Source organism: Ambystoma mexicanum, chromosome 5p (genome assembly GCF_040938575.1).
Source record: "Ambystoma mexicanum isolate Mex_15411 chromosome 5p, UKY_AmexF1_1, whole genome shotgun sequence".
Classification (NCBI taxonomy): Eukaryota; Metazoa; Chordata; class Amphibia; order Caudata; family Ambystomatidae; genus Ambystoma; species Ambystoma mexicanum.
The window spans coordinates 449,492,199-449,517,267 of record NC_090930.1 but is presented as its reverse complement, the minus strand read 5'-3'; the positions used below and the strand labels follow the sequence as shown (position 1 = coordinate 449,517,267).

Below are 25,069 nucleotides of genomic sequence, written 5' to 3'. Positions count from 1 at the left end.
GGTTGTGTTGAACGCTTGTGGCTCAACTTCTCCATTTGGGGCGGCAGAAGTGCAGGAAATTAGCAGCGCGGGACTGAGATGCAGATAATCTGACAGATGCATACTAGCTGGTAGGTGATACAAGTTGGGTGTACTTCGAGAGAGTGTGATTGGCTGCATGATAGGCTTTGTATGTGCTCAATCAGTCCAATGAAGTTTAGCGCCTAGATGGATTAGATTAGCGTATAGGAGTCCCCCATCAATACTTCTTTGCACCTAGTAACTTATGCCAATTAAAATATGCATTTAAGATGCACTTAAAGTTCTGCTTGCGATCAAATAGTAATAAGAGTTCAATCCTGCTGCACTGCCCTGCTGACACCACCAATCCATATCTATCCATGGCGCTCTATGGGTAAAGGTAGTGAACAAGCACCTGTTCCTGTTTCCTCAGTTGTGTTGTCTGCATTTCCAATTATTCGTTTAGATAGCTAAGGTGGGCAGCTGCTTATTTGTAGGGCTGGCTAGAATTATACATTACCTGATATTTACACAAGTATCTGTATTTCAATCTGTTGCAGAAGTGTTCCTGTACAGTTCATGCGAGTCATAGGAGTGTTACTTTACAGAATGCGAGAACTTTACTTCAAAGGGAGCTAAATTGTACGATTATGGCTGCATGCAGCTGTTTGTGTCTATAGACAATGGTCCACAAAGAGAAGTGCTTTGATGTATACATTCTGGCATTTTGTTATGTTAAGTGATATTCATAAAGCACAATATTAACCATTTACATGACTTTGTGGAAATGATGGCTGTCATAGAGGCAAGCGGTAGCTTCAGCAGGGTTGGGATGCCATTAGGAGAGATTTCCCTGGGTATGTTAGGGGGAAAGAAGATTTGCTACATCTCAAACACAATGTAGTATGATATAGGTATTTGATATCCTGCACAAGACAAAAGAAAAGTGGAAAGAGCAACATGGAAACCAAATCACTCCTAAAGTTAACATTCAACATCTTTCTCTCCAATTTACACAGTTGCACTATCTTCTAGATATTACATTATAGAAGATATTTGACCATAACACACTTGTTCACATCATGGAACAGCCTGACAGTAGGGCACCTCTACATATTACAGTAAGAGCTCTGGTATCATGCTAAACCCATGTACAGCCAGATCGGGAAAAAGATCTTGCAATGGTTGTCAATCTTGTGTCCAAAAAGATTCCCAACAAGCTTCTAAATGGCACAATAATCTATTAAAGTTATAATGATAGTTAAGACTGCATTACAGTTTTTAGCCTGCTGAAAGATTTGGTGCTCTTGAAATATGGAATTTAGGCAAACTGCAATTCAATGGTTTCATATCAAGAACAAGTGATACATATATTGACAATAGAATATATTCCATAACAAATTCAACCTGTTGGAATGCCCAGGACCTTTAGGTCACAAAATGGTGTTGGCTATAAAATAGGAAACTACAGCATAGAAACAAGCACCGTCAAATCGGGAAACACTTACCCAGTTCTCCAGCAGCATTCCTACCACCAACTGCATATAAATGTCCTTTGAGGGCACTTAAGTGGAAGAAGGTACGTTTCTCATTCAGTGATGCAACCTGCATCCACTTGTTATATCTGGGGTCAAATCTGAAGACTGTGTCCACTGCTGTCTTTCCTTTTGTGTCATAATTACTCTGTCCACCGACGACATAAAGAAAGTTTCCAATCACAGCAATCCCATGCTGGTACCTTGGAGCATCCATAGGAGCTAAAGATTTCCATTCATGTGCCTTTTCGTCATACATCCTGAGTTCTTTGCTGACAACCAGCTGCTGCCTTAAAACTCCACCTAACGTTACCAAGTGAGTACTATCCGAGCGGATGGCAGTTCTCTCGGACTGCATAACTGGTTGCATGTATGGCATCATTTGGTAATTGCTGGCTTCCAAAAGCAAATTCACACAAGTATTGTCGGTTCTCATGAAATCCACTGTCTGGACATGATTAATAAGATCCTGTGGTGCCATGAGGGGAAATCGGATGTTCTTCATTAGTTTTGCAGCATGTTCCATTCGAGGCTCTTCGTACCGCAGCCAACGGCAAGCGGCTTTAAAGAGTTCAAGTTCAGTACAGTGCTTAAGGCTATTACTTGAAAGCACAAAGGCAAGACGATCAAACGGCAACTTCACAAACTCCCCTGTAGTCAACAAAGGAGGGAAGTTCTTCAGAATAAAGTTATTAACGTACTTGTCCACTTCTGTGAGATTGTAGGTGTTAGCAATGCGCCCAATCTCTACACAATTTTCTAAAGAGACCTAATGGAAAAAGCAAGACAATGTGAATTAGAAACATTCTATATTCAAATAATAGTTACATAAATTATTGATGATTGATTAGTAAGGTCTCAAGCGCTGATTGAGATCCAGAATATTAAACCGGGCCAGTCCCCTGAAACATTAGTTCACAAAGCTTTTCTACTAAATTTCAGTATCTTCCGAGACCTCCCTTTCAGCGGCTAACTTTTGTATACTCGAATATCTTTATACAATGCTCAGTTCGGGAGCATCCTTAAATCACACTTGGTTTGAGGTGAGTAGGTGTATATCAAGTGTGCATTCCACTATGTTAACATGCATGTTCTTATACATCTTAATATGAAGACAACCATCCTGACATACCAGCATATCTACATGCAACCCTAGTCACCTTGTTGGATTTCCCCAGCTGGTCAAAGGGACGTGCTATGGCACTGCACCGGTACGAGAAATGGGCTGCCTTTACCAATTGCGATAAAAGAAACAGTTACTCGCTATAGTGACTATTGTACTCGTAGCTCATAGTGTGCTTTCCTCAATACTGATGGGAGTCCGACTTATGTCCATCAAGACCGGAGAATTTTGCACTGCAAAAAAACAACTTCCCATTTAATTGTGTTGCACATAAAGACGTGCCTGGAACGCACGTCCACATCCTCCCGCCAGCTTTGCCCATCACCTGCTACTAACATCAAAATGATTTGCAGGGGACAGACGGTGGGTGGTATGGAGGAAAGGGGACTAGGAGTACAGTAGTCATTATGGTGAAAAACCATTTATTACTACTGCATACATCATGTCCCCTTTTTTCCATACTGATCGAGATAAAACAGCAAGGAGCAGCTTTGGGGAGTGGACAAACCATATTGGCTAGCAAACAGGTTGCATAGGTCAGCATGTCCGAAACTGCTGTCAGCCCTCAGGCTGGTATTCAAACATCAATGCTTGCAGAAAGCAGATTGTAAAAACCATGTGGCAGCGCAGTGTGCAGCACTGTGTGTCGGGTGCTACCTGGCACTCCCTGCTGGACTTGCTACTCGTGAGAGTATGTTGTCTCTTTCCAATGGAAGGCGGATTTCTTCTACTTAAACACCACGCCAGCGCGGTGTGTGGCAATGTGTGTCTGGTGTCTGGCGCTGGAACACAAAATGTTTGGCTATCTTTGACATAACCACCTGCTGCCTATGACTACTTTTAAGTGTTGAAGCATCCTGAACTGACATCTACCACGAGTAAGTGTCCCCGAGCCGCTCAGTCCAATTGCGAGTTCACCCTGTATGGGACGAATGCTGCGGCTCTTCCGCTCTCTTAATCAGTGCCCAAAATTTGCTGCGTGGATGACTAGGTGTCAGCTGTGACGGGCTCTTAAAAGGGGGTAACTGCGGGCTCTGTCCTCTGAGCTCCCCTGTGGCTGAACTTACACCAGTTCCCAACCACAACTTGTGTGGACCTTGGGCTAAACATTCCTTTTTTCTGCACAGAGTTCCAAGAGCGGAGTGCTTGCAGGATTTCTTCCTTTGAGCTCCTCGTATGGGAATTCATGACAGCAGCTCTAGCTGACTTTTTGTTGCTGGCTTTGCCAAACGCCGTATATAACATGTGGACCTACGTCTAAACATCCCTTTCTCTCTGTTTGGTGTCCCACTGTAGGAGTGACTGCGGGATGCCTTCCATTGAGCTCCTCATATGGGTCTTACAAGTAACAGTATTAGCTGACGTTTGCTATTGGTCTACATTACGCCCTGTTTAATTTCCTTGTGGAGCGATTGCAGGAAGTTTCCTTGAAGCTCCACATTTTGAGATACCCTAAGATACCTTGAATGGTAGCCTGTTTTATTTTGTGTTTTTTGTTTTAAGTTTATGTTCATCTGATCAAGTGTCACTGTGCTATTTTAAATAGTAAGAACTGGAATTCCATATTATAGGGGTATCCCATGAACCTGCGAATTCAGATATTTTACTTAGGACCTGAATTCTATCCCTTTTAGATCTGGAAATGGTAAATCTATGAATCTGAAACAAATAATTTAAGATATGTATTTATTGGACCTGAATTTTTAGGAAATTATAAATTCCTGAATTTGTGATAATTTATTTTAGAATAGGAACTGAACTCTATCCTTACTTATTAAAGAATAGGAGCGGGACTTGGGTCTGATCCTCTTTCTCCGGATTTGGCTCTTAGATCCAGTGATCCTTTTACTTTGAAGAGACCGAGTCTTTGTTTGGCTAACGGGGAAACCATTTTTACCCTTGGTACCTGTATCCTGTTGAGAAGTACCCTTTCCCTTGCTGTTCCTGCTGACTATCCTACCCTAGAATGCCACGAATGGGACTGAGGAGGCAATTGACCATTGAAGATTCAATTGATGATAAACAAGATATGGCACCTATTGAAGACCCTCTTATTGCTTTGTCTCGGGTCACAGATCCTTTAAAGAACAATAATTTGGCGGATTTAACTGAGACAATTGAGCTGCAGGCTGTGGATGAAATTATGCTCCATTGCAAGACTGGAACAATCTTTGATGGATGAGGCAGCAAGGATTCCCAGAGAAAATGAGCTCCATGAACTGATTATCATAGAGTTTGCTGATCTTGTTATGCAAAATAATGGAAATGTTAAATTTGATTCTTCGTCTCATAGCATGGTGCAGCAGACATGTGATGCTTCCTATGCGGGGTCATCTACGGAGCCAACTAATTTTATTGATGAATATACAAAAAAATATCAATGGCTCAGAGAAAGGGGCCTCACTTAGACGCCCCCATACATCACACCCTCATGGAAATAGACGATACAAACCGCCTGACGCAACCCACTGTATCAGCCTTAAATATGGTCCTTAGTTAGTTTGTGAACCTCCTTGAGAATATTTGGGCGGACGTTAGAGCACATACCAAACTGAAATGTATAATAGATTGGAGGGATTAGAAAAGAGTTGTGGGTTAGTCTTACAACAAAAGATAATTCCAGAGGTTGACCCGTTATTGATGGACGAATTGAGGGAACTCAAAAGATTGGAAGGGTTTGAGAAGACTTGTGCGTCAGTAGTGAACCAGCAGTTAACTTTCGGTTTTTGAAGTCCCCGGTTTGGTGGGCTTGTTGATAGATGCCAGAGAATGCATTATAGGAATTAAGGGTGGGATGTGTCCTCTGGCGAATGGTCCGACACCTGAGCAAGAGGCCTCCAAGGCTGAACCTGATATTATAGATATTATAGACTTAACGATTAATGATGTCCCTAAGAAACTAGTTATACACAATACTAATGAAAAGGGGTTTAAGGCAAATAAATCAAACATTTTTTAAGAACATTAAAAAACAGAACAATTCCTCACGTAAATATCTCTGCAACCTTACTATATACCAGAGTCTCTGGTCAAGAGAAGTTACAGAAATAAAGGCTTACAAAATGCGATGACACTAGTTTTGGAGGAAAGCATTGAGGAGAGAATACCTGAGGTGGGAGTGGTACCAACCTGTCTTGGGGAGGGGCCTCCGGGACATAGGAACCGTAACCCACAGGATAAGATAGGTGAATATGGGACACACTCCATAAGGGGTGAGATTGGTATCCAAACTGATCCTATGTGGAAAACAGTGGAACCCAACGAGGGATCAAGGATTGGCCTGGGAACCATCCCAGGGGCCACTGGAGTAGGCGGGAACTTAGTTTTGGTGGGGCATGGTACTCCACTGGTGAGACCCCAGCACTAGCTATTAATAAAACAATAGTGAACCCTGAATCCTTTAGGAAGGTTGTCGCTTTGGTCAAAGAGGGAGACTCAATATCAGAGTCTCCCTCTTTGACCAAAGCGACTGTTTGAGAAACTGTCCCTCCCGACCTTTCCCTGTCCACCGCCTGATCAGGCACTGGACAAGGTCACCAGGCCAGTAGGTGGTAATCTGGGTGCATTAGTTAACACTAATCTACAGTGCCCAGAGTAGATTAAACTTTTGGGGAAAATGTATGTTCCGAATGTCACACAGAATCCTATGGATTATGACATCTCTCAACCGCACATTTGGTTTTCGAGATAGGAAACCTCAGGATCCAGGTGTTGGGATCAATGAGTATCCTGAGCGGAGCCAAAGTAGCAATGTTCAATTTATGCCTGGCAGTAATAGTGGAATTTCAGGGTTATCTGACGGTATTAATGGAATACATGGAAATGATCTGCAAGTTACACAACTTGTACAGATGACAAGCCTTTTGGGACCTAACAGGTCAGTGTGTTTGAACCGGGGAAATGTTCTTAAAATCTTAGCAAAAATCCCGAAATTGAGTCGCATATCCTCCTGTAATTTTAACAGGATTCAATTTCCAGAGCGTGAGCAATGGGAGAAATGTAATATTTATTTCAACTCCCAATTGGTTATGAATTGTGTAATGGCTGAAACTGACACTTTGGGGAAACTGGGGTTTGAGGTCAAATTACAGGAAGTAGAGTAACAACCCTTAAAAGGTAATTTTACCATCATGATAGACACAGGCAAGCGAGGCAACAGCACAGTGGCCTTAATAAACAGAACAATGATTGGGCCCAAATCAAAGCAGCCCTGTGGAACTGATCCCGCCCCAATAAGTATAGAGCCGAAACGGTTGACCGAGGATATTAAACTTAAGGTGTTGTCTTGGAACACAATGGGAGAACACTCTTTTGTTAACCAATCCAGAAACCGTTGCCAAGTTGAAAGAAAGTAACTGCATTTTCTTATAAGAAACTTGGCACTTACATAATCTTTCTATAGTTGGTTATGAGGTGTTCTCCCAACTCACAAAACGTAATAGCGTAGGAAGACCCTCGGTGGGTCTTATGACTGCGATCAAGGGGCCATTGGGATTTTCAGCTAAGGCAGTGCCGGATCTCCCGCTCGGGATCTTGGGTGTGAAAGTGTCTTTTCCAGTGGGTGTTACACCTTTTAGGCGATGATCGCTGTTCTACAAAAGAAGGCTTTGTGGATCAATACAACGTTCCGCCACATTAAGGTCAGACAATCCTGCCTATGCAAATATCAGCAGTCTAGTCGTTCTACGTCCGCAACGGACATCGATTGAAAGTCATGTGATCCCATTAAAACCCCAGCGAGGCTCTCTTTGTCGCGTTGCTACTGTTAAGTTTGTTTCCAGGGATATTCTTATTCCTCTGAACTTGCCTTCCTTCCCCTTCTAAGCTAATATCTTAACTGTTATTTCTCACTATCTCAGAACACTTTTGCAGCATCAGTCCCTCCCGGCCCACTTGAATCAGCCCGTACTTCCGAGTCCTTCTGACCCAGCCGACCCTCTGCTCCCCAGTCACCGGTCAGGTGAAAGCTCGATCCCAATTCTTTCTTATACAGGGAGTCATTCCTTTCATTATTCTGCATTTACTTTTCCCTAATACCTGTACTCACTCACCTTCATCTTGTAGGAACCTCTGGGATTTCTGGGATTTCGATTCCAGGTGGATTCCATTTCCAGGGTGTCTCTTCATCCCATTTAACGCCCTTTTCCTGTATTGGATTCCCGTAAGATCTTCCTTTAATTCCACCTCATTTATTTTTATCTCTCTCCTTTCGCATACTCACCTATCGTTCTCCTTACCCCATAGAATACAGGCTTCCGTACCGCAGAGAATCCACGCCAGAAGAACTCATCCACCTGAGGGCCATCTCGCTCAGGGTTTTCTTCCCCAGAAGGTTTCCCTGGGGTTCGTGCTCCTTCCCTGTGGGTTTTCTGTGGCAGTGGGGGAGCAGGGTCCTCAGTGAGTCTCTTGCTTTCTGCCTTTGCTGCTTCTGGACCGTCATACTGACCAGGTTAGTGCCCTTTGTTGAAATATTCGAATTGAGCTTGTCTATTGCTCAGAATTTCAAAGTTACAGTAACAGTAAAAGTAACAGTGGGTGACCTTGAAATTCTCCTTGTAAATGTTCATTGGCACAAGGCGATAGCTGATTTAGATTTTATTTGGGAACAATCACCACCCTAGTTCAGCATTGGCAGGGAGCTGCTCCTGATGGTAGAGTTATTTTGGCAGGAGACCTTAACTCCGATTGCAGTCATATGTATGATGGTAATGTACCCTGGGAGACCCCACCGAGTAAGCAACAATGGGGGAGAAAGTAGATCTTATCGTTAGAGTCCTTGGGTGAGGTTTGTTTGAATGGAGGTTTGGATGCAACAAATTCAATAATACCAACTTGGCGCAGAGGAAGCAGCTGCTCCACCATAGATTATATTTTTGTAGATGTAATCTTCTCCAATTTCAATACAGCGGTTAAGATATCCCCTAATCACTGGAGTGACCATAGTGTCCTGAAAGTTGACTTTGATATACTAGTATCCAAGTCGATCAAAGGCGACTCAACTTAATTTAGAACAGTGGGACAGGGTAAAGGGATTAGATGGTCCCCATAGCATATAGGGACCCTTAACAATGAACTGTCCACAGTTCTGAGTAGCCCTATCAAAAAACAACCCAAAAGTTATCAAATTCTGTGGGGGGCGAATACTTCGAGTTTCCAAAACTCAAAGTATTCACCCCCCACAGAATTTGATAACTTTTGGGTTGTTTTTTGATAGGGCTAGCCCTAATTTGAGGTGAGGTTCACATGTCATACGCATAGGCATATGTTTAACGATCAGCTAGCCGGTGTGAAAAGCATCTATGCATCGAAACATGAGGTACAGCTGGGACCAAGTTCAAAGAAATTCCAGAATTAGATTGGTCAAACAAAGGTATAAAAATTATTGAAGATCCAGAAAGGCAGCAAAGTTACAAAAGGATGCTGAAATCATGCTGCATACCCTAGATGTAAGGGCATTCGGGGCTTTGATTAATAATCAAGGAGTTTTCTACCATCGTTAACCAATTGAATGCGGTCTGCGAAACCCAATAGGTCAATTTCTTCACTGATTTGTATGGGGTTACCCCAGGGGCTTAGTCTTAAGACTGTGGTGATCCGTCCCAAGGTAGCGGGGGTGAATGGTGAACAATTATTGATTATGAGGTGGTGTTAAAGTTTATTAAGAGTGCTAGAACCTCCCGGGGGGCAGGACCTACTGGCCTGACCAACAATACCTCCAAGCGGGATCCCGCTGTTTGGGCGCAGGTCCTCACCATGCTTTTTAAGAGCATCCTGAAAAATTGTGAGATTTTGATTTCTTGGCAAACTGCCTATGTGGTTCCTATCTTTAAACGGGGGGAAGAGAGAAACTATTGACCCATAGCACTAATCAAAGCTGATTGTAAAATGTTTGCCTCAATCTTGCTAACCCACTTGAATGAGAGGATGACTTCCTCACACAAATCAAATACATTCCAGACAGGTTTCCGAGTAGGTCATTCCACGAACCTGAATGGATTAGTTATGAGGGCATTACAGGAGACAGCCTGGGGAAAGTATGATGGGAAATTTATGTGGCTTCGATTGATCGGTTGACTGCTTTCAGCCATGTTATTCGGAGTCGCCTGTGGGCTAAGCTTGCAAAGAGGGGACTGCCGGGGGGGATGGGGAAGGGTCTGTTGCGGCTCATCGTGGCTCTCTTTGATAATGCAGGGATCCGCGTTAGACTCAACATGGAAGACAATTTGTTCTCTGTAGGATTGTTACTCGCGCGGGCGCAAACAGGTTTGTGCTCTTGTCCCCTGTCTTTTTAATGTATATGTATCTGATATAGGAGATTATATGGCTGAATTTGGTCTGGTTACACCGAAATTGGGAGAGTTGCATATTACTTGGCTGGCCTATGCCGACAATGTTCTGCTCCTGGATTATACCATGGTGGGCCTCCAATGTTTAATTAACAAATTTGCAATATACGCGGCACATAATGGATTGTTATCCCCCGTAAAACCAGTGTTTTGGTGCTGTCTAGAGGATGAATAAGGAAAAGACAGATGCAGGGGGTGCCCATAGAGAGTATGTTGAGCGTGCTCTACTTGGGGTTTCCCATGCTGGCCCAGCTCTTGAGTTCGGGACTTTGCTCATTCCTCAAACAGAAAGCATCTGTCCAATCAAACCAAATGACCAAATTGGAGCAAAAATGTGGGCGCTTTTCTATTAGATTTTTTGATTTGCTTCTACGAAGGCAAGGTTGTCCCTAAACTAATATATGGTATGGAGCTACACTATCAAGTGCTGTTGAAATTTTGGGAAACATTGGATCACAACCTGGCGCAGAGAAAAGACCGGAGTAGAAGCTCTGACGCCTCTGGTCCAGGAAAATGGCTTCTATTGGCCCCATGGGGAGGAGCTTGTTGACCTCTCCCACAAGCGGAGAAGTTCCCAACTGGATGATTGGTGGGGAGGAAGGAGGGGAGAGGAGAAGAACAAAGATGGTAGACCTTGAGGCACTATCGATCATGTCTAAAGGCCCTGAGAGATGGTCTAACAATGCAGAAATTGACAGAGGAGCCTGCAGTCAACTGCTGTTGTGTGTACCTGGCTCCACTAGTCGTTGCGAAGAAGCCTTTGGAAGAGGAGCAAAGCTGCCACCTTCTATAGCTATTGAGAGACCGGTTGTGATTTCTGTTTTTTCTTTATTGGTAGCCACGATACCCATCAGAGGACCTCTACCTGACATTCCTGGAGAAGGATAACTTCGGAAAAGATGTATTTCTGGGTTTGGAGATGACAACAAGAGACTTGGTGGTCTGGGTCAATGAATTCCATTTATTTAGCACTTTGTCCATAAATGGAAATAACAAATATTGAATGTCAAAAGGAAAATCGAGTATCCAGTCTTAAAACTCCATAGTAAACATGGCGTATGCGCATCAAAGGCCACCCTGCGCATTTCAACACCCAAAGCCATGCCTCTACTGTAGGTATGGATGTGGTATACCGATGCCTCGATCAGGTCCTGAGCGATGATCGGAAGGAAAGCCTTAAAGTTGCACATTTTCCTCCATAGCTCTTTATTCACAGTCACCCAAAGTACTTTAGATTTAGTGTGCATGAGTTGCAAAGAGGCGTTGGTGTAGATCTTGCCACCATAAGCCTCCAGAGGTTTTTCATCCTTAACCAATAAGGCTGGTGATGAGGAGGAGATGCCTTAAGTAAAAGGATTAGCATAAAGCGCTGTAGAAGTTACCAACTATGGAGCATGGTTGCTGGTGAACTTTGAGGCACAATTTCACAGAATTGAGGGGCCTATATCACACCTCAAGTCTCCTGTTGGTGGCTTGCACAGAGTGTGGTTTCTGACAGATCTTGCAATTTTAGAAAAAAATATCTTTCTCAAGATATACTTTGGATCTACCAGAGGATCGGAGGGCCAGGCTCCGAGAGAAGACACCAGACTATTGTTGGGGATCTTCAGGAGCTCTGGAGGAACTGTGCCAGGCCAAGCATACCATTGTGGAAGGCCTTAGCTGAATGAGGAAGGTCATCATCGGCCAACAAGACAAATCCCTTGTGTTGGGGGTCAGAACGATCTGTGGGCAGAGCTGATGGCTGCTGAGGCACTGGGACTTCTGGGAGAGTCAGTGGTTGTGTTGGCGCTGGCAGAGGGTCAAACGGAGTCACAGCATTGCCTTGGGAAATGTACACAAATTCTCCCTTTGAAGCAGGGCCATACTCCTTAAGTGCCAAATCAGTGTGCGTGATCACGTGTGTGAAAGATAGTAGTGTGTTTAAATTTATTTAAATATTTCAAGTGGTATGTTTCCCGTTGATCTCCATATCTTTCCAGGAGATGCCCATGCAGATTTTAGATGAGGTGAAAAGACATTTTCTATCGACGATCTGAAAATGTGTTTCTAACCGCTTCCCTCACAGAGATATGATTCTTTCAAAGAATTTAAGTTTTGATTAAAAATAACATCCATCTGCTACATTTTGAATTTTGAAAAAAAACTCGGCCTGCAGATGTCATTGGAAATTGACTATTTTCCATAATACTGCTACAGCAAGCTCAAATGCGATTTTTTCTCTTGGGGTAAGCATGATCTTATGACTTAAGCCTGTAAAACCTGTTTGAATGAGCCTTGCTGCACATGTGATTCATACTCGAAGTAAGCAATATTTGGGCCAATGATCATGGCCTCGTGACTGCATTCCTAAGGTGGGGTCAGGATGTTAGTGTGAGATGAATTTTCAGGCAGTTTCAAGTTACGCCAAGATACAACCACAATATGTATGGGCCTGTTCACTTCAAAGTTTAAATTCTAGATAATATTATTCAGAGTGAAGTGAATGCAAGACAGAATGAAATGAAAAGTTGGAGCCATTTATGCATCTTCGATTTTCCCCATGGGTTCACCATTGAAAAGAAAGTAACATTTTAAAATAATAGACACCTTTTGTTTACACACGGCAAATTATAGGCTGTCAAAATAAGTGTTCTGGGACATATTGAGTTCTCCTGCCGATGGCCCCATGATTGGTACTCCTCTACATGTGGCAAAAGTTCTGACATCTATGCATTTTTGAAAGCCCTTAGCATCACCCAACCAGTCTCACATTAAAAAGCCCTAAAAATCATTGCAATCGATAAGGTTGACTTTTACTCTGTTGCCGACACTGCATTATTTTCGCTTTCTGCATTTTTCAGAGGCATGCATTTCATCATCGCAGCAACCGAAATGTGCAATTCAAAGGTAGGCATAATTTGTGATTGGCTCTTCTCTCGCTCTTTCAGAAAGGTTTTCTCAGTTCACTTTATTTTAAGACATTATCTGAGCCTTATTCTCTCCGACAATTGTTAGTGTAATATTTGAAAATCAAGGCAATTAACTAAAGAGCAAAATAATTCTTGGGCACTTGTCTGACAAGGGCTGCAAAAGCCTGCCTAAAGTCCAGAACAATTTTGTACGATCAAACATGGTAGGCTGTTTGTGACTCACTTAGGTGTTCTCTTTAGTGCCACAACCCTACTGCAATGCCTGGATTAAGTCCATAAAATACTTTTCTGCCATCTTGAATACATGCAAATGCTTACAGACAGGGCCTACGTTGTGCAAGTGAAACCAGCATTTCCTGCTGTGTTTGTCTGAGGTGGCCCATTTGCTATAGCTGAACAACAATGGGATCACATTGACCATTAACATAATACTGTTATTTATTAAAAAAACATAAGGCTCTGACTGCCACCTTTCATGGTAGAAGCTCTTAAAGAGACAAAGTGGCTTTTGGTCCATTCACTCTCAGGAATGGCAATCTCCCTCATCTCCCTCACATCCTGCCTTGAAGGGACCACAACAGAAATCTGACATCTGGGAAGTCCTGACACCCCTACATGGAATGGCGGCTCAGCTATGGTATCCTTCCCAAGCCACCTTCCCCCTACCCAAGCCCTGTAGCACTCTGCCATTTTGAACATCTGAATTTGGGCATCCAGGAGTGGTGCCTAATGACCACAATTGTACCCATCAAAATACCCAGTAAGTCATCACATCTGATCCGATGTTGGCATTCTGGAACAGTGTGCATAATGCATTGGCAGCCCAAAGGTATAGGCTGTCTGGTGGCAGGCTGGCCAGGGTATAAAGCTTTGACCTAGTGCTCAAGGCCTGGACCATCAGACTCTCAGTGATGGCATGAAAAGTGCCAACAATAGGATTCTGAGGCACATGTCTGCTTTTCTTTTCACCTTTCAAACACACTGGGGGTTGTGAAAAGGTCCCCACTACATTTTCCATAGATGACGTTTGATGGACTCTGAGGACATGGGGAAGCCAAAGATTCAGTGAGGCAAGCTCCTTACAGTTGTTTGTGCAGCATTCCCCCCACAGCTCCTCCAGCCGATCCGTGTCAACATCAGGGGGTGCAGACAGCCCTGGCATTGTGAAATGACTCAGGGTAGACAAGGGGTGCTTCTGTTTCATGGAGGAAATGAAAAAGAATGTTCCCTAGTACCTGGGGCTAGCATCCACTTCTGAAAAGGAATGAGAATTATTATTTATATAGCGTGTTTGATAAAGTTATGTACAAAGAACTTTTACATAAAATGATCACCCAAAAGAAGTTGGTACTGTAAGGAACTCATGGTGTCAACAGTAAAGACGGACACAAGTGATCACAGTTCAAGAGTCTTTATTAAACTGTATAGGTAGTTTGGAAAAATGCCTAATCTAAACCCAAATCGAAGATGGGGGCAAGAGTCGATCATCAAATAATAATAAGGCAGTCCTACTGTTGGTGTCAAATAAAAGGGCCTATACTAAAAAAAACTATTGCCAATCCTAACGCTAAATACAAAAAAAAAGTGTGGGATAAGGTTCTTAAGAAAGGAGGACGTGTTCACAAATAATAAGTCATGATGCGGTAATTTGGGTCTCCCTTCCCCACGTTGTCAGCACGGGACTAGGAAGGACTTTGCAGCACATGCTAGAGCTTTCCCAGGACGAGCTAATAGTTCCGCTTTTAGCAATCCGGGCTTTCGGTTAAGTCTCTTTTGACCCAAAATGTCTCTTGCAGGCTCGGACCCTTCTCAATTATTACCCTCCCTCTGCTGGGTTCACTATGGCTTTCAACAAAATCTTCTTTGTGGCATTCATGATTCTTAATGTCTTTTTGTACAGTTCACTGTGGACATCCCTTGGCCGGGTCACTTTGTATTTCGGGACTTTAGACTTTGCCCCCTCTTTATAGGCATCGCTCATTCGGGTTCACTCTTGCCAATGGCTCCTTTTTCATTCAAATCTTACGATGCTGGATTCACTTCCCTTAGTTTCACAATCAAAGAATTTTGACTGTACAGAGGATTTTACGAGACCCCTGTACGACCACTTTGACCTCCTTCTCGCCTTTCCCCAAGGCCTTTTGGTTATGGTAGTTTCAACAATCGGGTAATCGGCCAGAGTTTCCTGAGTGAGCACCCACGTGGTGCTGGACTCCTGTTGCTGGTTTTCTCTTTCGTAGCATCAATAGTTCTTTTAACCTTTCACAGTTCAATTAGCCGCTTGCTACTTTTCGTTTGTTTCTTATCGACTCTCCTCTCAACTCACTGGCTGTGATGAACCGCTTGGCTTTCCTTCTTTTTGGAATCAAGGTTGGTACAAGCGTCTCTCCCCGGCTTGGTTATCAGCAGAGGAGGGTTTTGTGTACCGTTGACATCTGGTGCAGCACATGCAGCACATGCTGGCTATTGTTCGCTGTCTTACGATTCCTTCTGTGGGCCTTAGTCGGAAGCTCGTTACCCTCTTGAACTGCCGGGTGGAGTTAGCTCTCACGTTGTGCGGTCTGCCTTGCTCGTATTGCGCTCTTGTTCTCTACCTTTTATCCCTGTGGGGAAAGTAAAGGGCCCAAAGGTGTGTGAAGTTCTGGTAAATTGCCTGACTTTGCCTGACCCTTGGGTTGGGACATGTCAGGTAAACAGTTTTGATAATCTGTTGTTTTACGTGGGGTAAGACCGTATTTGTGTCGGAAACAAGGGGTAGAGATTCAAGGTATCCTAAGGGATACGAGGGAGAAGAGGTGTTATATGAAATTATAGCCCTCTTACAAGGGATTTTGGTAAATTCAGAATGGCAAGAATTATAGGGTTTATGGAACAAACGAGAATTTACCAGGATTATTGTCGGAAAAGAAAGGGCATTGTGGGAACGGTAGCGTTTGGTCCTCAAAGTTTGGGAGTGTGAAAAACCATAATCAGAGGGACGTGGAGAACAATGACTGGGTGTGTTGGGATAGGAAACAGAAACACAGGGGTTCTGGGAGTTGTGGGTTTTAAATGTAACAGAGTTTGTATTCTTGGGGGATTTGCCAGATATGGAGGGGGCGTTGGATTTGGGTAAGGGAAATTCTTTGGGTGGAAGACAGGTAGACGTGCAACAACCTATGATGGCCTCAGGGACTTCGTCCTCCTCGCCTTTGTCCCTGGTGTCATACTGCGTCTCACTTGGGGCACTCCCCGAACATAACTCCAGGATTCACAATACAGGTGATCCCTTCTCGCTCTTTCGCCCCAGAGTTGGGATCTGAGCGTGTAAGCCTTCCATGGCCACCTGAATAAGGGCTTCATGACGTCTCCTCTGGAGAATACCGCCAGGTTTCTTACAGTACTCTTATCGACCTTGGAAGCATGAAAGGATAAGTTGGCCTGCAGGTCACACACAGATTGCAGCAGCGAGCAATCAACCCACTGGAGCTATCTTACCGGCTATAACCAGTACCCCTGCAAAAATAATACCCAGAATAAGTGTTTGAGATCTCGACATTAGGGTGTGGTTTTCCTTCTCCGTGAGAGCATAAGCGCAGAGCGGATGCCCAACCTCTTAACCTCTTGCATGGACTCTGGACTGGCAGCCACTGAAAAAAACAGGCAGCAAACATTAGCGCTACGCACGGTGCTGCCAGAAAAGAACAAAGACGCTTGCGGAAACACAAAGATGGCGAAGTTCTGGCTTTGCAGGTAGCCACAGATAATGTACCTGATTCTAACATGGCAGACAGTTTTTATAAATCTGAGTCGTCAGGGCACAGGTCGATCTAAAACCGGCTATACATTTGGGAACGAGTTGGACGCCTTTAGCCATGGCCCGGTGTCAGTGGCTGCCTTTGCCTACACCTACTCCAATCCTCGTACTCTTGCGGCCGACTCGCTCCCTGACACAGCCCTCTCTAACTTTCACCTTTCCATTTCCAATACTCTCGATATCCTTGCCCCTATTCATGAGGGTCCGACTGAAGCCTCCCAAAAAGTGCACCTCTTGGTACAACTCTTATCTAGCAGACCTTAAACGCAAGTGCAGGACAGCATAGCGGAAATGGGGATCTTCGGGCGCACCATCTGATAAGCTGGAGTGCCGCCTTCTGCAAAGGCAATACAGACTCTGCATTCGGCACAAGAAAGGAGACCATATTCAAATCTGCATCTCTGCGGCTTCCAACAATACAGCTGAACTTTTCAAAATCTGTAAGGAGCAGGCCTACCCTACTGCAGCTGCAGCCTCATCCTCTATTGCACCCACCCAGGCCCTTTGTGGGAGCCCCCGTTTCACACTTGACCTCCGAAACACAGTACATCCTGTCCTCTCTCTGCACCCACTCATGCACCATCATCTCCTGGGTCCCCTTCGGCCGCCTTAACCTCTCCCACCATTCTCTCCTCCCTCTCGCCTGTCACACATGAGGAGGTTTCTAGTCAAATTCGGTCTATGAAAGCCTCCTTCAAACAGGTGGACCCTTGCCCCCACAAAACCATCAAGGAAAATATACCCCAGCCTTGGCAGACCTCTGCAACTTCTCTTTCACCACTGAAGTCTTCACCACATCCCTCAAGCACTCTCATGTGCACCCTCTGCTCAAAGAACCCTCTGCCGACCCTTCCATTCTGCTCTTTTCCTGGGAAAACTCCTGGAGAAGTTGGCTATCTCTCAGCTTACCCTCCACACTGAATCTGTTGGTTGTCTCCATGACCATCAATCAGGCTTTAGAGCATCCAGAGGCACAGAAACTGCTCTTGTGAACACCCGTGAAGACCTGCTCTCAAACCTTGACTCCAACTCTCACTCTGTCCTCAGTCTCCTTGACCTCTCCTCTGCTTCTTTTAATACAGTAAACCACAACATCCTGATCTCTCGCCTCTGTGATACACTTGGCATCACAGATCAGGCCCTGCCGTTGTTAAACGGGATATCATATCGTACCTCCTTTATTATATATATTGGCCTAAACCCAGTCGCTCTGCAAAGAAATCCGCGTTGCAAGGTTCTGACCTTAGATCGATTTAGCCGCCATTTTAGGTTCATCCGCCATTTTGATTCTCGCTCCAAAGTCATCCTGTGTTCTAAAATGGTGGACAGTGTTCTTCTGTTTGTAACTTGGCTGTCTTGACCTCCACATGCAAGTTAATGTCTAAAGTGCCCGTAGGCCAAATGTTAGGATCATGTAACAAGACCTTGTCCTTCGTTGACCTGTAGATCGAGGATTACCTGTGCCAATGAAACTGATCCGCGAGCATATATTGAGTACAATGTTGTTTAAATACTAAATGTGAACATTTGTAGAACTGCATTGTATAAAATATGTACGAAGGCTTAATGTTAAATCCGAAAACACACTGTTGCCATTGTAACCTATTGGAGTATGTACTAGGAATAATCCATATGCATGTACATGAATAAATTAGAAGTGAACTCGGCACGAACCCCTAGCCCGAGAAATGATTAACCTGTAAATGGGCTGGACATTATGTTACAAATTGTATAAAAGAGCGAATTTTCTGATGTACAGTCCCACTCACTTCTCACACCGAAAGGGCTGGTATTCGCTGTGATGCACTGAGGGCCAGATAGCTATCTGATACTTTGTTCCTTTGAAAACTGTTCAGTTGTATAATAAAAGATCTGTGTATCTTTGTAAACCTGTGTTTGGTGCATTTCCTTTTGTGGTACTCAATCTCGATATTCTCTTTTTGCTTTTACACCGTGGTTTGCGTCCTTTCTCTAGGACTGTCCTTCCCAGGTGGAACTTGGGTCCTTGCCCTCCGCTATTACTCTCTCTAATTGTGGTGTCCCACAGGGATCTAATCTATGCCCCTGGTTCTTCAATATCTACATAGCCCAGCTGGCCCACAAAACCTCTGCCTTTATCTCCAACTTTCAATCTTATGCGGATGACGCACAGCTCTCTTCCTCTTCCTCTTTCTTGATCATTCCTGACTGTCTGAAATTCAGTCCTGGTGTGCTGCTAACTACCTCTGCCTTAACGCCAGCAAGACCGAGATCATCCTCATCGGGAACCCTGCTCCCACTTTCCCACTCTCACTCTGGAGGGCCTCCCCGGTCCTGCGCCGATCCCACCAGTGAGGCAAAAAATCTGGTGGTTATCTTCAACTCTACTCTTTCCTTCTCTTCTCACATCTCGGACATGTCCAACAAGTCTCACTACCAGCTACACCTCCTCAGAGGTATTCTATCTTATCTCACCTTTCCCCAAAGGCTCATTGTCTCCAGAGCCCTGGTTTTCTCCAGACTTGACGATTTCAACAGTCTCTTTCTCAGTCTTCCTACCACTACTCTTCAACCTCTTCAACTTTTCCAGAACAAAGACGTGAGACTTCTCCTTGGCCTCAAGCCCAGGGACCGCATCTCACTGGCAATTAAATCTCTTCACTGGATCCCCATGGCTGCAAGGATCAAGTTCAAAAACCTCTGTATAGTCCACAGGGCTTTCTGGGGCAGGGCCCTCATTACCAACATTGTCTCTTCCCAAATACTCTCCTTCTACAGCCCTCCGTTTGGCCTGCTCCAGCTCTCTGCGGGTGAGCCGTTTCTCCAAACAGAGACTTTGGGGTATATGTCTATTCTCTGCAGGTGGCTCCCTCTGGAACAGCCTTCATACCTCGCTCTGTCTTCAGCCAGACCTCCTCAAGTTCCGGAAACTCCTCAAGACCTTCCTCTTCTCTTCGTCTTTCCCTCTCCCCTGCTAACCTCCTTCTCTTCGCTTGCTTTGCTCCCTCCTTCTCTTCCCTATCCTTCTAAGTTAAATGGCTGGTCACCTGGTGTCCCTCCAGAGCCTCACAGGTCCCAAGTTCCCCCACCAGTCCTTCACTTACCTCCGGGCCTCAGCACTCTGCCTGGCACTACTGCAATATGCTCCATGATAGGGGCAACCACTCTGCACTTAACCCTGGCTCCTGCTGGACTGGGCGCATTTGTCCCCCTCCCTGGCACTTCCTGTTCCTTTCTGCGCACTTACACAACCCCGGATGTCTGTCCAGTCCTTCCTCGGTCACCCCTCCCAAGCCTAGTCATGCTTGAAATACTCTTGCATAGGTGCACCGGATGACCAACCACCAAGCAAACTGAAATGTTCACCAGACCAGTACTGTTTATTGATCTGTATGTTCCTTTCCCTCTTCCCTTGCCCCACTTTTTCCCTGCACCATTTGTCAAGCACTACTCTTGTTGATATTCCTCTTGCCTAGTATGCTAGTTATTGTTGTTAGATCATTCAGAATCTTCAAGGGCTAAGAATGACAAATTAATTCCCTTGTTCCCTTCCCGCTTTGAAGCACTTCACCAGTGTATATGCGCTCTACAAATAAACAATTACAATGAGCCACGAAGCAAATAGGGAAACTGCCCTGTGAATCAAAGCTCCAATTCTGTTAATCATGCTATTAACCTGTGCATAAAAGCAGACCTAAATCTCCAGTATGCTAGAGCGATAGGATGGGTTCCTGATTGAGCAGTTACAGCGTGAGGAGGGTTAGATCTGGAGGATTAGATCTGGTGGAGCAGAAGAAAAGAACTTGGAATAGACAGACCAGATGACCAAAGTCCAAGTTTGAGGTAAGGAATAGGGATGTAACGGTATAACGGTACACCATTAAAGATACCGTGAACCACTTAATTGAACAATAATAACCGTCACATTGTTTATACCGTTATACCGTTCATACCGTTAAGTGTGCTTTTCAATCTAATTTGGAAAGGCTGCAGTAAGCAATTGTTGCATAGTCTTGGTTTTGCACTGTTGGATGTGCCGTCTGCCAAATAGTTTCAGTTGGAGCAGTTTTTAATGCCATTCCATAAACCACACGTGCCTTACACAAAATCAATATGTTAGCAATAGGAAGAATAGATACAGTGCCAAGAAGGAAAAGGGTTTACTTTGGGGTGGCGGTTTTGGGGTTTATATATTTATAATGGATAATGTTCTATAAACATATGCCAATGGGGGATTTCCTAGTTCTATCATTGAATTTACATATAATAAGTCACACTGCAAAATTCACTCATCTCTGTGGGTATTCCCTGCTGCCATACCAAAGGGTAACATGTCAGTGATTACTGAACACCTTTTGGCCCGCAAGTAAACTAAAGGCTGTAAAGTAAAAAGAAAGTGCGTGTGTGTGTGTACGTGCACAAGCGTATACTACCATCAGCCTCCATTGATCTGTGGCATGCAGGTTATCAAGATGGCAACATGTTCATCTTCACCAGTAGCCAGTGGGGAAGCAAACAGCCTAAATAACCACTTAAGAAAAGCTTTTCAGTTTGCTTTGCCAGTTGCAGCAGGCCTCCACCCCACCCCCTCCTCTCCTCTCCACACGTGTGTTTGTGTTTGGTGGAAGCAAGGCATTTCAGTGGAAAGTATGTTGAAAAGCCCAATTCTGGCCCTGGGTGCCTGGTTTTGTTTGTGATGATAAATCTGTCAATTTATGACCTTCTAGAAAATATTTGTTAAGCTCAGTTAACTCCACCTGCTATACCGCAATAACCATGATATACCGTCATTTGGCAAGAAGGTTATCGTACCGTCATAAAACGAATACCGTGACACCCCTAGTAAGGAGACAGACCTGGAAAGGTCCATCTGTGTTTGCCAATTGAGTGATTGCAGTTTCCCAGTGTGTTCCGTTCCAAAACCCATTTAAATGGTTGACTTTCCCTGCTCTTTGGTGGAGCAAACTAAATCAAACTTTTTTTGGATTGGAGAAATTAACTGTACCCAGGGCATATCCTTGTGACAAAAACGTATTTTTTTTAAAAAAGCACATTGGCAAACGTTTAATTTCAGTTAAGACTGGTTGTTCGTTCAACATTTAAGCATAAACTGTTCAGAATCATTGCTCTTGTATGTAAAGTAACATTATTTGCCATGAATGCATTGTGGGGATGGGATGAAATTGAGTTTACATTACTTTCAAAGTGATAATGAAAAGAAATGTCAAGTAATACAACACTGACATTATCTAATACAACACAACCGTGACCAAATGAAGATAATTTTAAATTAACCATTTATTCCATTGTTACTGCTACTGATAAAACATTTAACCGTATAGTGTACATTCTGCTTTTGATATTACAAAAACCAGTATGTGATTGGCAGATAATATGTAATTGGGGTAGCATTCAACAACACACAGTTTTCTTTTTGTTATTTTTTTATTTTCTTTTTACATATTTACATTTTGATGCACGGGGGCAGTGATTATCTGGTGAAATGTAGAAGCAGGTATTTGATCCTAGGTCTTCATATTCGCATATGAGCAACTTTGCCACTAAACCATCAACGTGCTGTACTTAAGTGTTAGGGGGGAAAAGAAGGACAGAATGCCAAACCAATTCTTACCCCAGATATAAGAAACACTTTGCAGAAGTCCAAAACAGGCAAGATCTGTAAAAAGCTGGCAGCTTCCAATGTATCCTGAAGGTTGTCCATATTCAGAGACAATTTAGCAGTGTAAATAAAATCAATTATTTTCTTTAGACCAATTTTGTTCACGCCGTGAAGCTTAATGCACATCAGATCTTGTTCCTTCATGCCCCCTACACAGGGAATTAAAATGATCATCGTCAGTAATATTTCACACATGAAAGGAAAACACGTTGCTTTCACAAACCAATAGCGAGAATAGTCAATCCCTTTTATTTTGCAAACTAATTTACCTATACTTTCAATTTTAAAATTGTAAATTATGCAAGCAGAAATTCTTACTACAAGTTCTTTTGCAATCTGCTTATCTTAGGAGTTCAGCATGTTGAGCAGTTTTAATGAAAAGTGCCTCCATATTCAGATCAGCACATTTTTTTTAAACTATGGAAAGGGGCAACTATAGAAAAATATCAAAATATTTTCATCTGACAGTCGTAGTTCTGAATCTGTAGATTTGTATTTCTGTTTCAAAAAAAGATGACTACCTTAGAACAGTTTTATGTGTTTTGGTCCATCAATTATGCAGAGAATGGAACATTTTCTATAGGCCACTAAAAGTTGTAAATGCATATAACATTGTCTTCATGTCTTGCTTTGTCTCACGGTCCTAGATCATTTACTGGGTGATTTTGATTTTAGCTAGTTGCTTGCTAGGCGTTATATTGTGTACAGCGCGTTTCCAGGTAATAGAAAACATGGTAAAACATGGTAAAACCAGGCCTCCAGATAAGTTGCCTACCAGGCCTTTTTACACATGAAAATCTTGTAAATACTACAGCTTTATTATTTTCCTGTGTACATTTACACACACGTTTAGAGCAGAGGGCAGTGCAAAGGTCAGATTACTTGACACAAAGCAGAACACTTCTTTTGATTGTTATCTACATGGATGCAATTGCAAGCTATTGATAAAAGCCTCTGAAACAGAATATATTTCTCTGTAGCATTTCAAAAAAAGAAACTGCACTCTGTGATTAAAGGAATGGTGTATTTCCATTCAGATTCTGCTGTTAATGCTCATGGAGGAAACAGAAGCACTGTGTATATTTATTTTCCTAGCATTTTAGGATGCTTTTTTTCCAGTGAAAGCAAACCAGTATTTTACAATTGTATTTTGCAGAGTTCCTGTGCTGTGTGCATAATCATGCAGAGGCATTTATAGCCTGATTCATGGAATTATTTGCGTGAAAAACGCAGATTTGCACGACTTTGTGCCCGAAAATCCCCATACTTCAAACAGGGATTTCCAGGCAAAAAGGCGCGCAAATGTGATTTTTTCACGCAAATAATTCCATGAATCAGGCTGATAATTTTTACACTTATAAAATTTACACTCTAATTATGAAAACAGTGTGTAAAATGCATCCATTCAACATGAACATTACTATAAATGGTCAGTGACAGCAGAGTCTTTGCTCAAGGGTGAGTGATTGCCATTACACCAATCACTGGTCTTCTAGCCTCTCAAATCTTCAAGACTACAATTAAAACATCAAAAACCTGACTCTCCAGAAGTGCATGCGCTGTTAAAAAACACACACACATGAAATTTACATTTGTAATTGAAATAGAAACTCAGCAAAACTGGTCCCTGTGATAATCCAGATATTTTATGTAGCGCTTCATACATGGTTCGTCCAACATCTAGGCACTGTGATTATTATAACTCGGTCGATACTTAGTTAACCGACCGCTGAAGGATGTTAGTCAATAAGATAGCTCAGCTGGTTGAGCCTTCGTTGCTGCGATTTTTGTGTGATCTGTAGGTTGCAGGTTTGAAACCCAGCAAGATCAACTCAGCCTTTCATCCTTTTGAGGTCGATAAAGGATTACAGACTTCGGTTTGGTGATAATTGTGATATATATGCTCTATGTACAGTGCTTTGCCAAAAGAGCCATATAAATAACCATTTGACCATGAGATTAGATATATAATTTAGCATGGAGTCCTTGCCTCCCTGCACTGTTGTATCATGACACTGGCATACCATTAGGTATTAATAGCTCCAGGAAATTAGGACTTTCATTAAACATCAAAAGACAATTCTGCTATCAAACCTTAAAACACACAATACAATTAATGTTTGCTTTACTATGTAATTGTCTAGGTTTTTGTGTTTTCAAAATTATATACAGGACAAATCAAATGGCCAGACCTTACAGAAATAATGAAAGGTGTATACTGTCACAATGCAGAAAGCTGCCACATAGTAATGATTTCCATTCAGTTTTTGCAGACATCGGCTGGGTGTCGCATACATTTTACTCTCTTGCAAAGGAGAAAAGTCATCTTGACTCTCTTAAAATCACATTTACTCTTAAAGTTTAAAAATAGGGAGTACAATACTCCCACCTGAAAATCTTATCTGGAGCACTGGGTAAAACAACCTATGATGCATATGGAATATGCAGGGGATACTACACAAACACATCCCCTAGTTCTTGCATGGGTTAAAGAGTTCCAGGAAGCTCATGAATGGAAAACATGCAATGGGTACACCTATGACATTGTCCGGGACAGACTTCTGGAAATACCAGTCAGTGGACAAACCTAGCCGATCGTTACTCCCCTTCTGCATAATAAAAACAAATAGGAATCAGATGCTTTTCCCTCTGAAGGGGGTTCATAGCATGTTCACTGTATCAACAGAACAAGAACAGT

General features: G+C 43.2%; 1 protein-coding gene across 4 annotated transcripts in view; it reads right to left on the bottom strand.

Annotated features, from left to right (window-relative positions):
* KLHL13 (kelch like family member 13) overlaps positions 1 to 25,069 on the bottom strand; it is a 553,397-nt gene that overhangs the window by 146,179 nt on the left and 382,149 nt on the right. For all 4 annotated transcript variants that reach the window (XM_069612858.1, XM_069612857.1, XM_069612859.1 and 1 more), the window contains exons 4-5: positions 22,324 to 22,520; positions 1,509 to 2,304 (exon numbers count right to left, since the gene is read on the bottom strand). In XM_069612858.1, the coding sequence (XP_069468959.1) occupies positions 1,509 to 2,304; positions 22,324 to 22,520 (993 nt within the window). The remainder of the gene's footprint in view (positions 1 to 1,508; positions 2,305 to 22,323; positions 22,521 to 25,069) is intronic.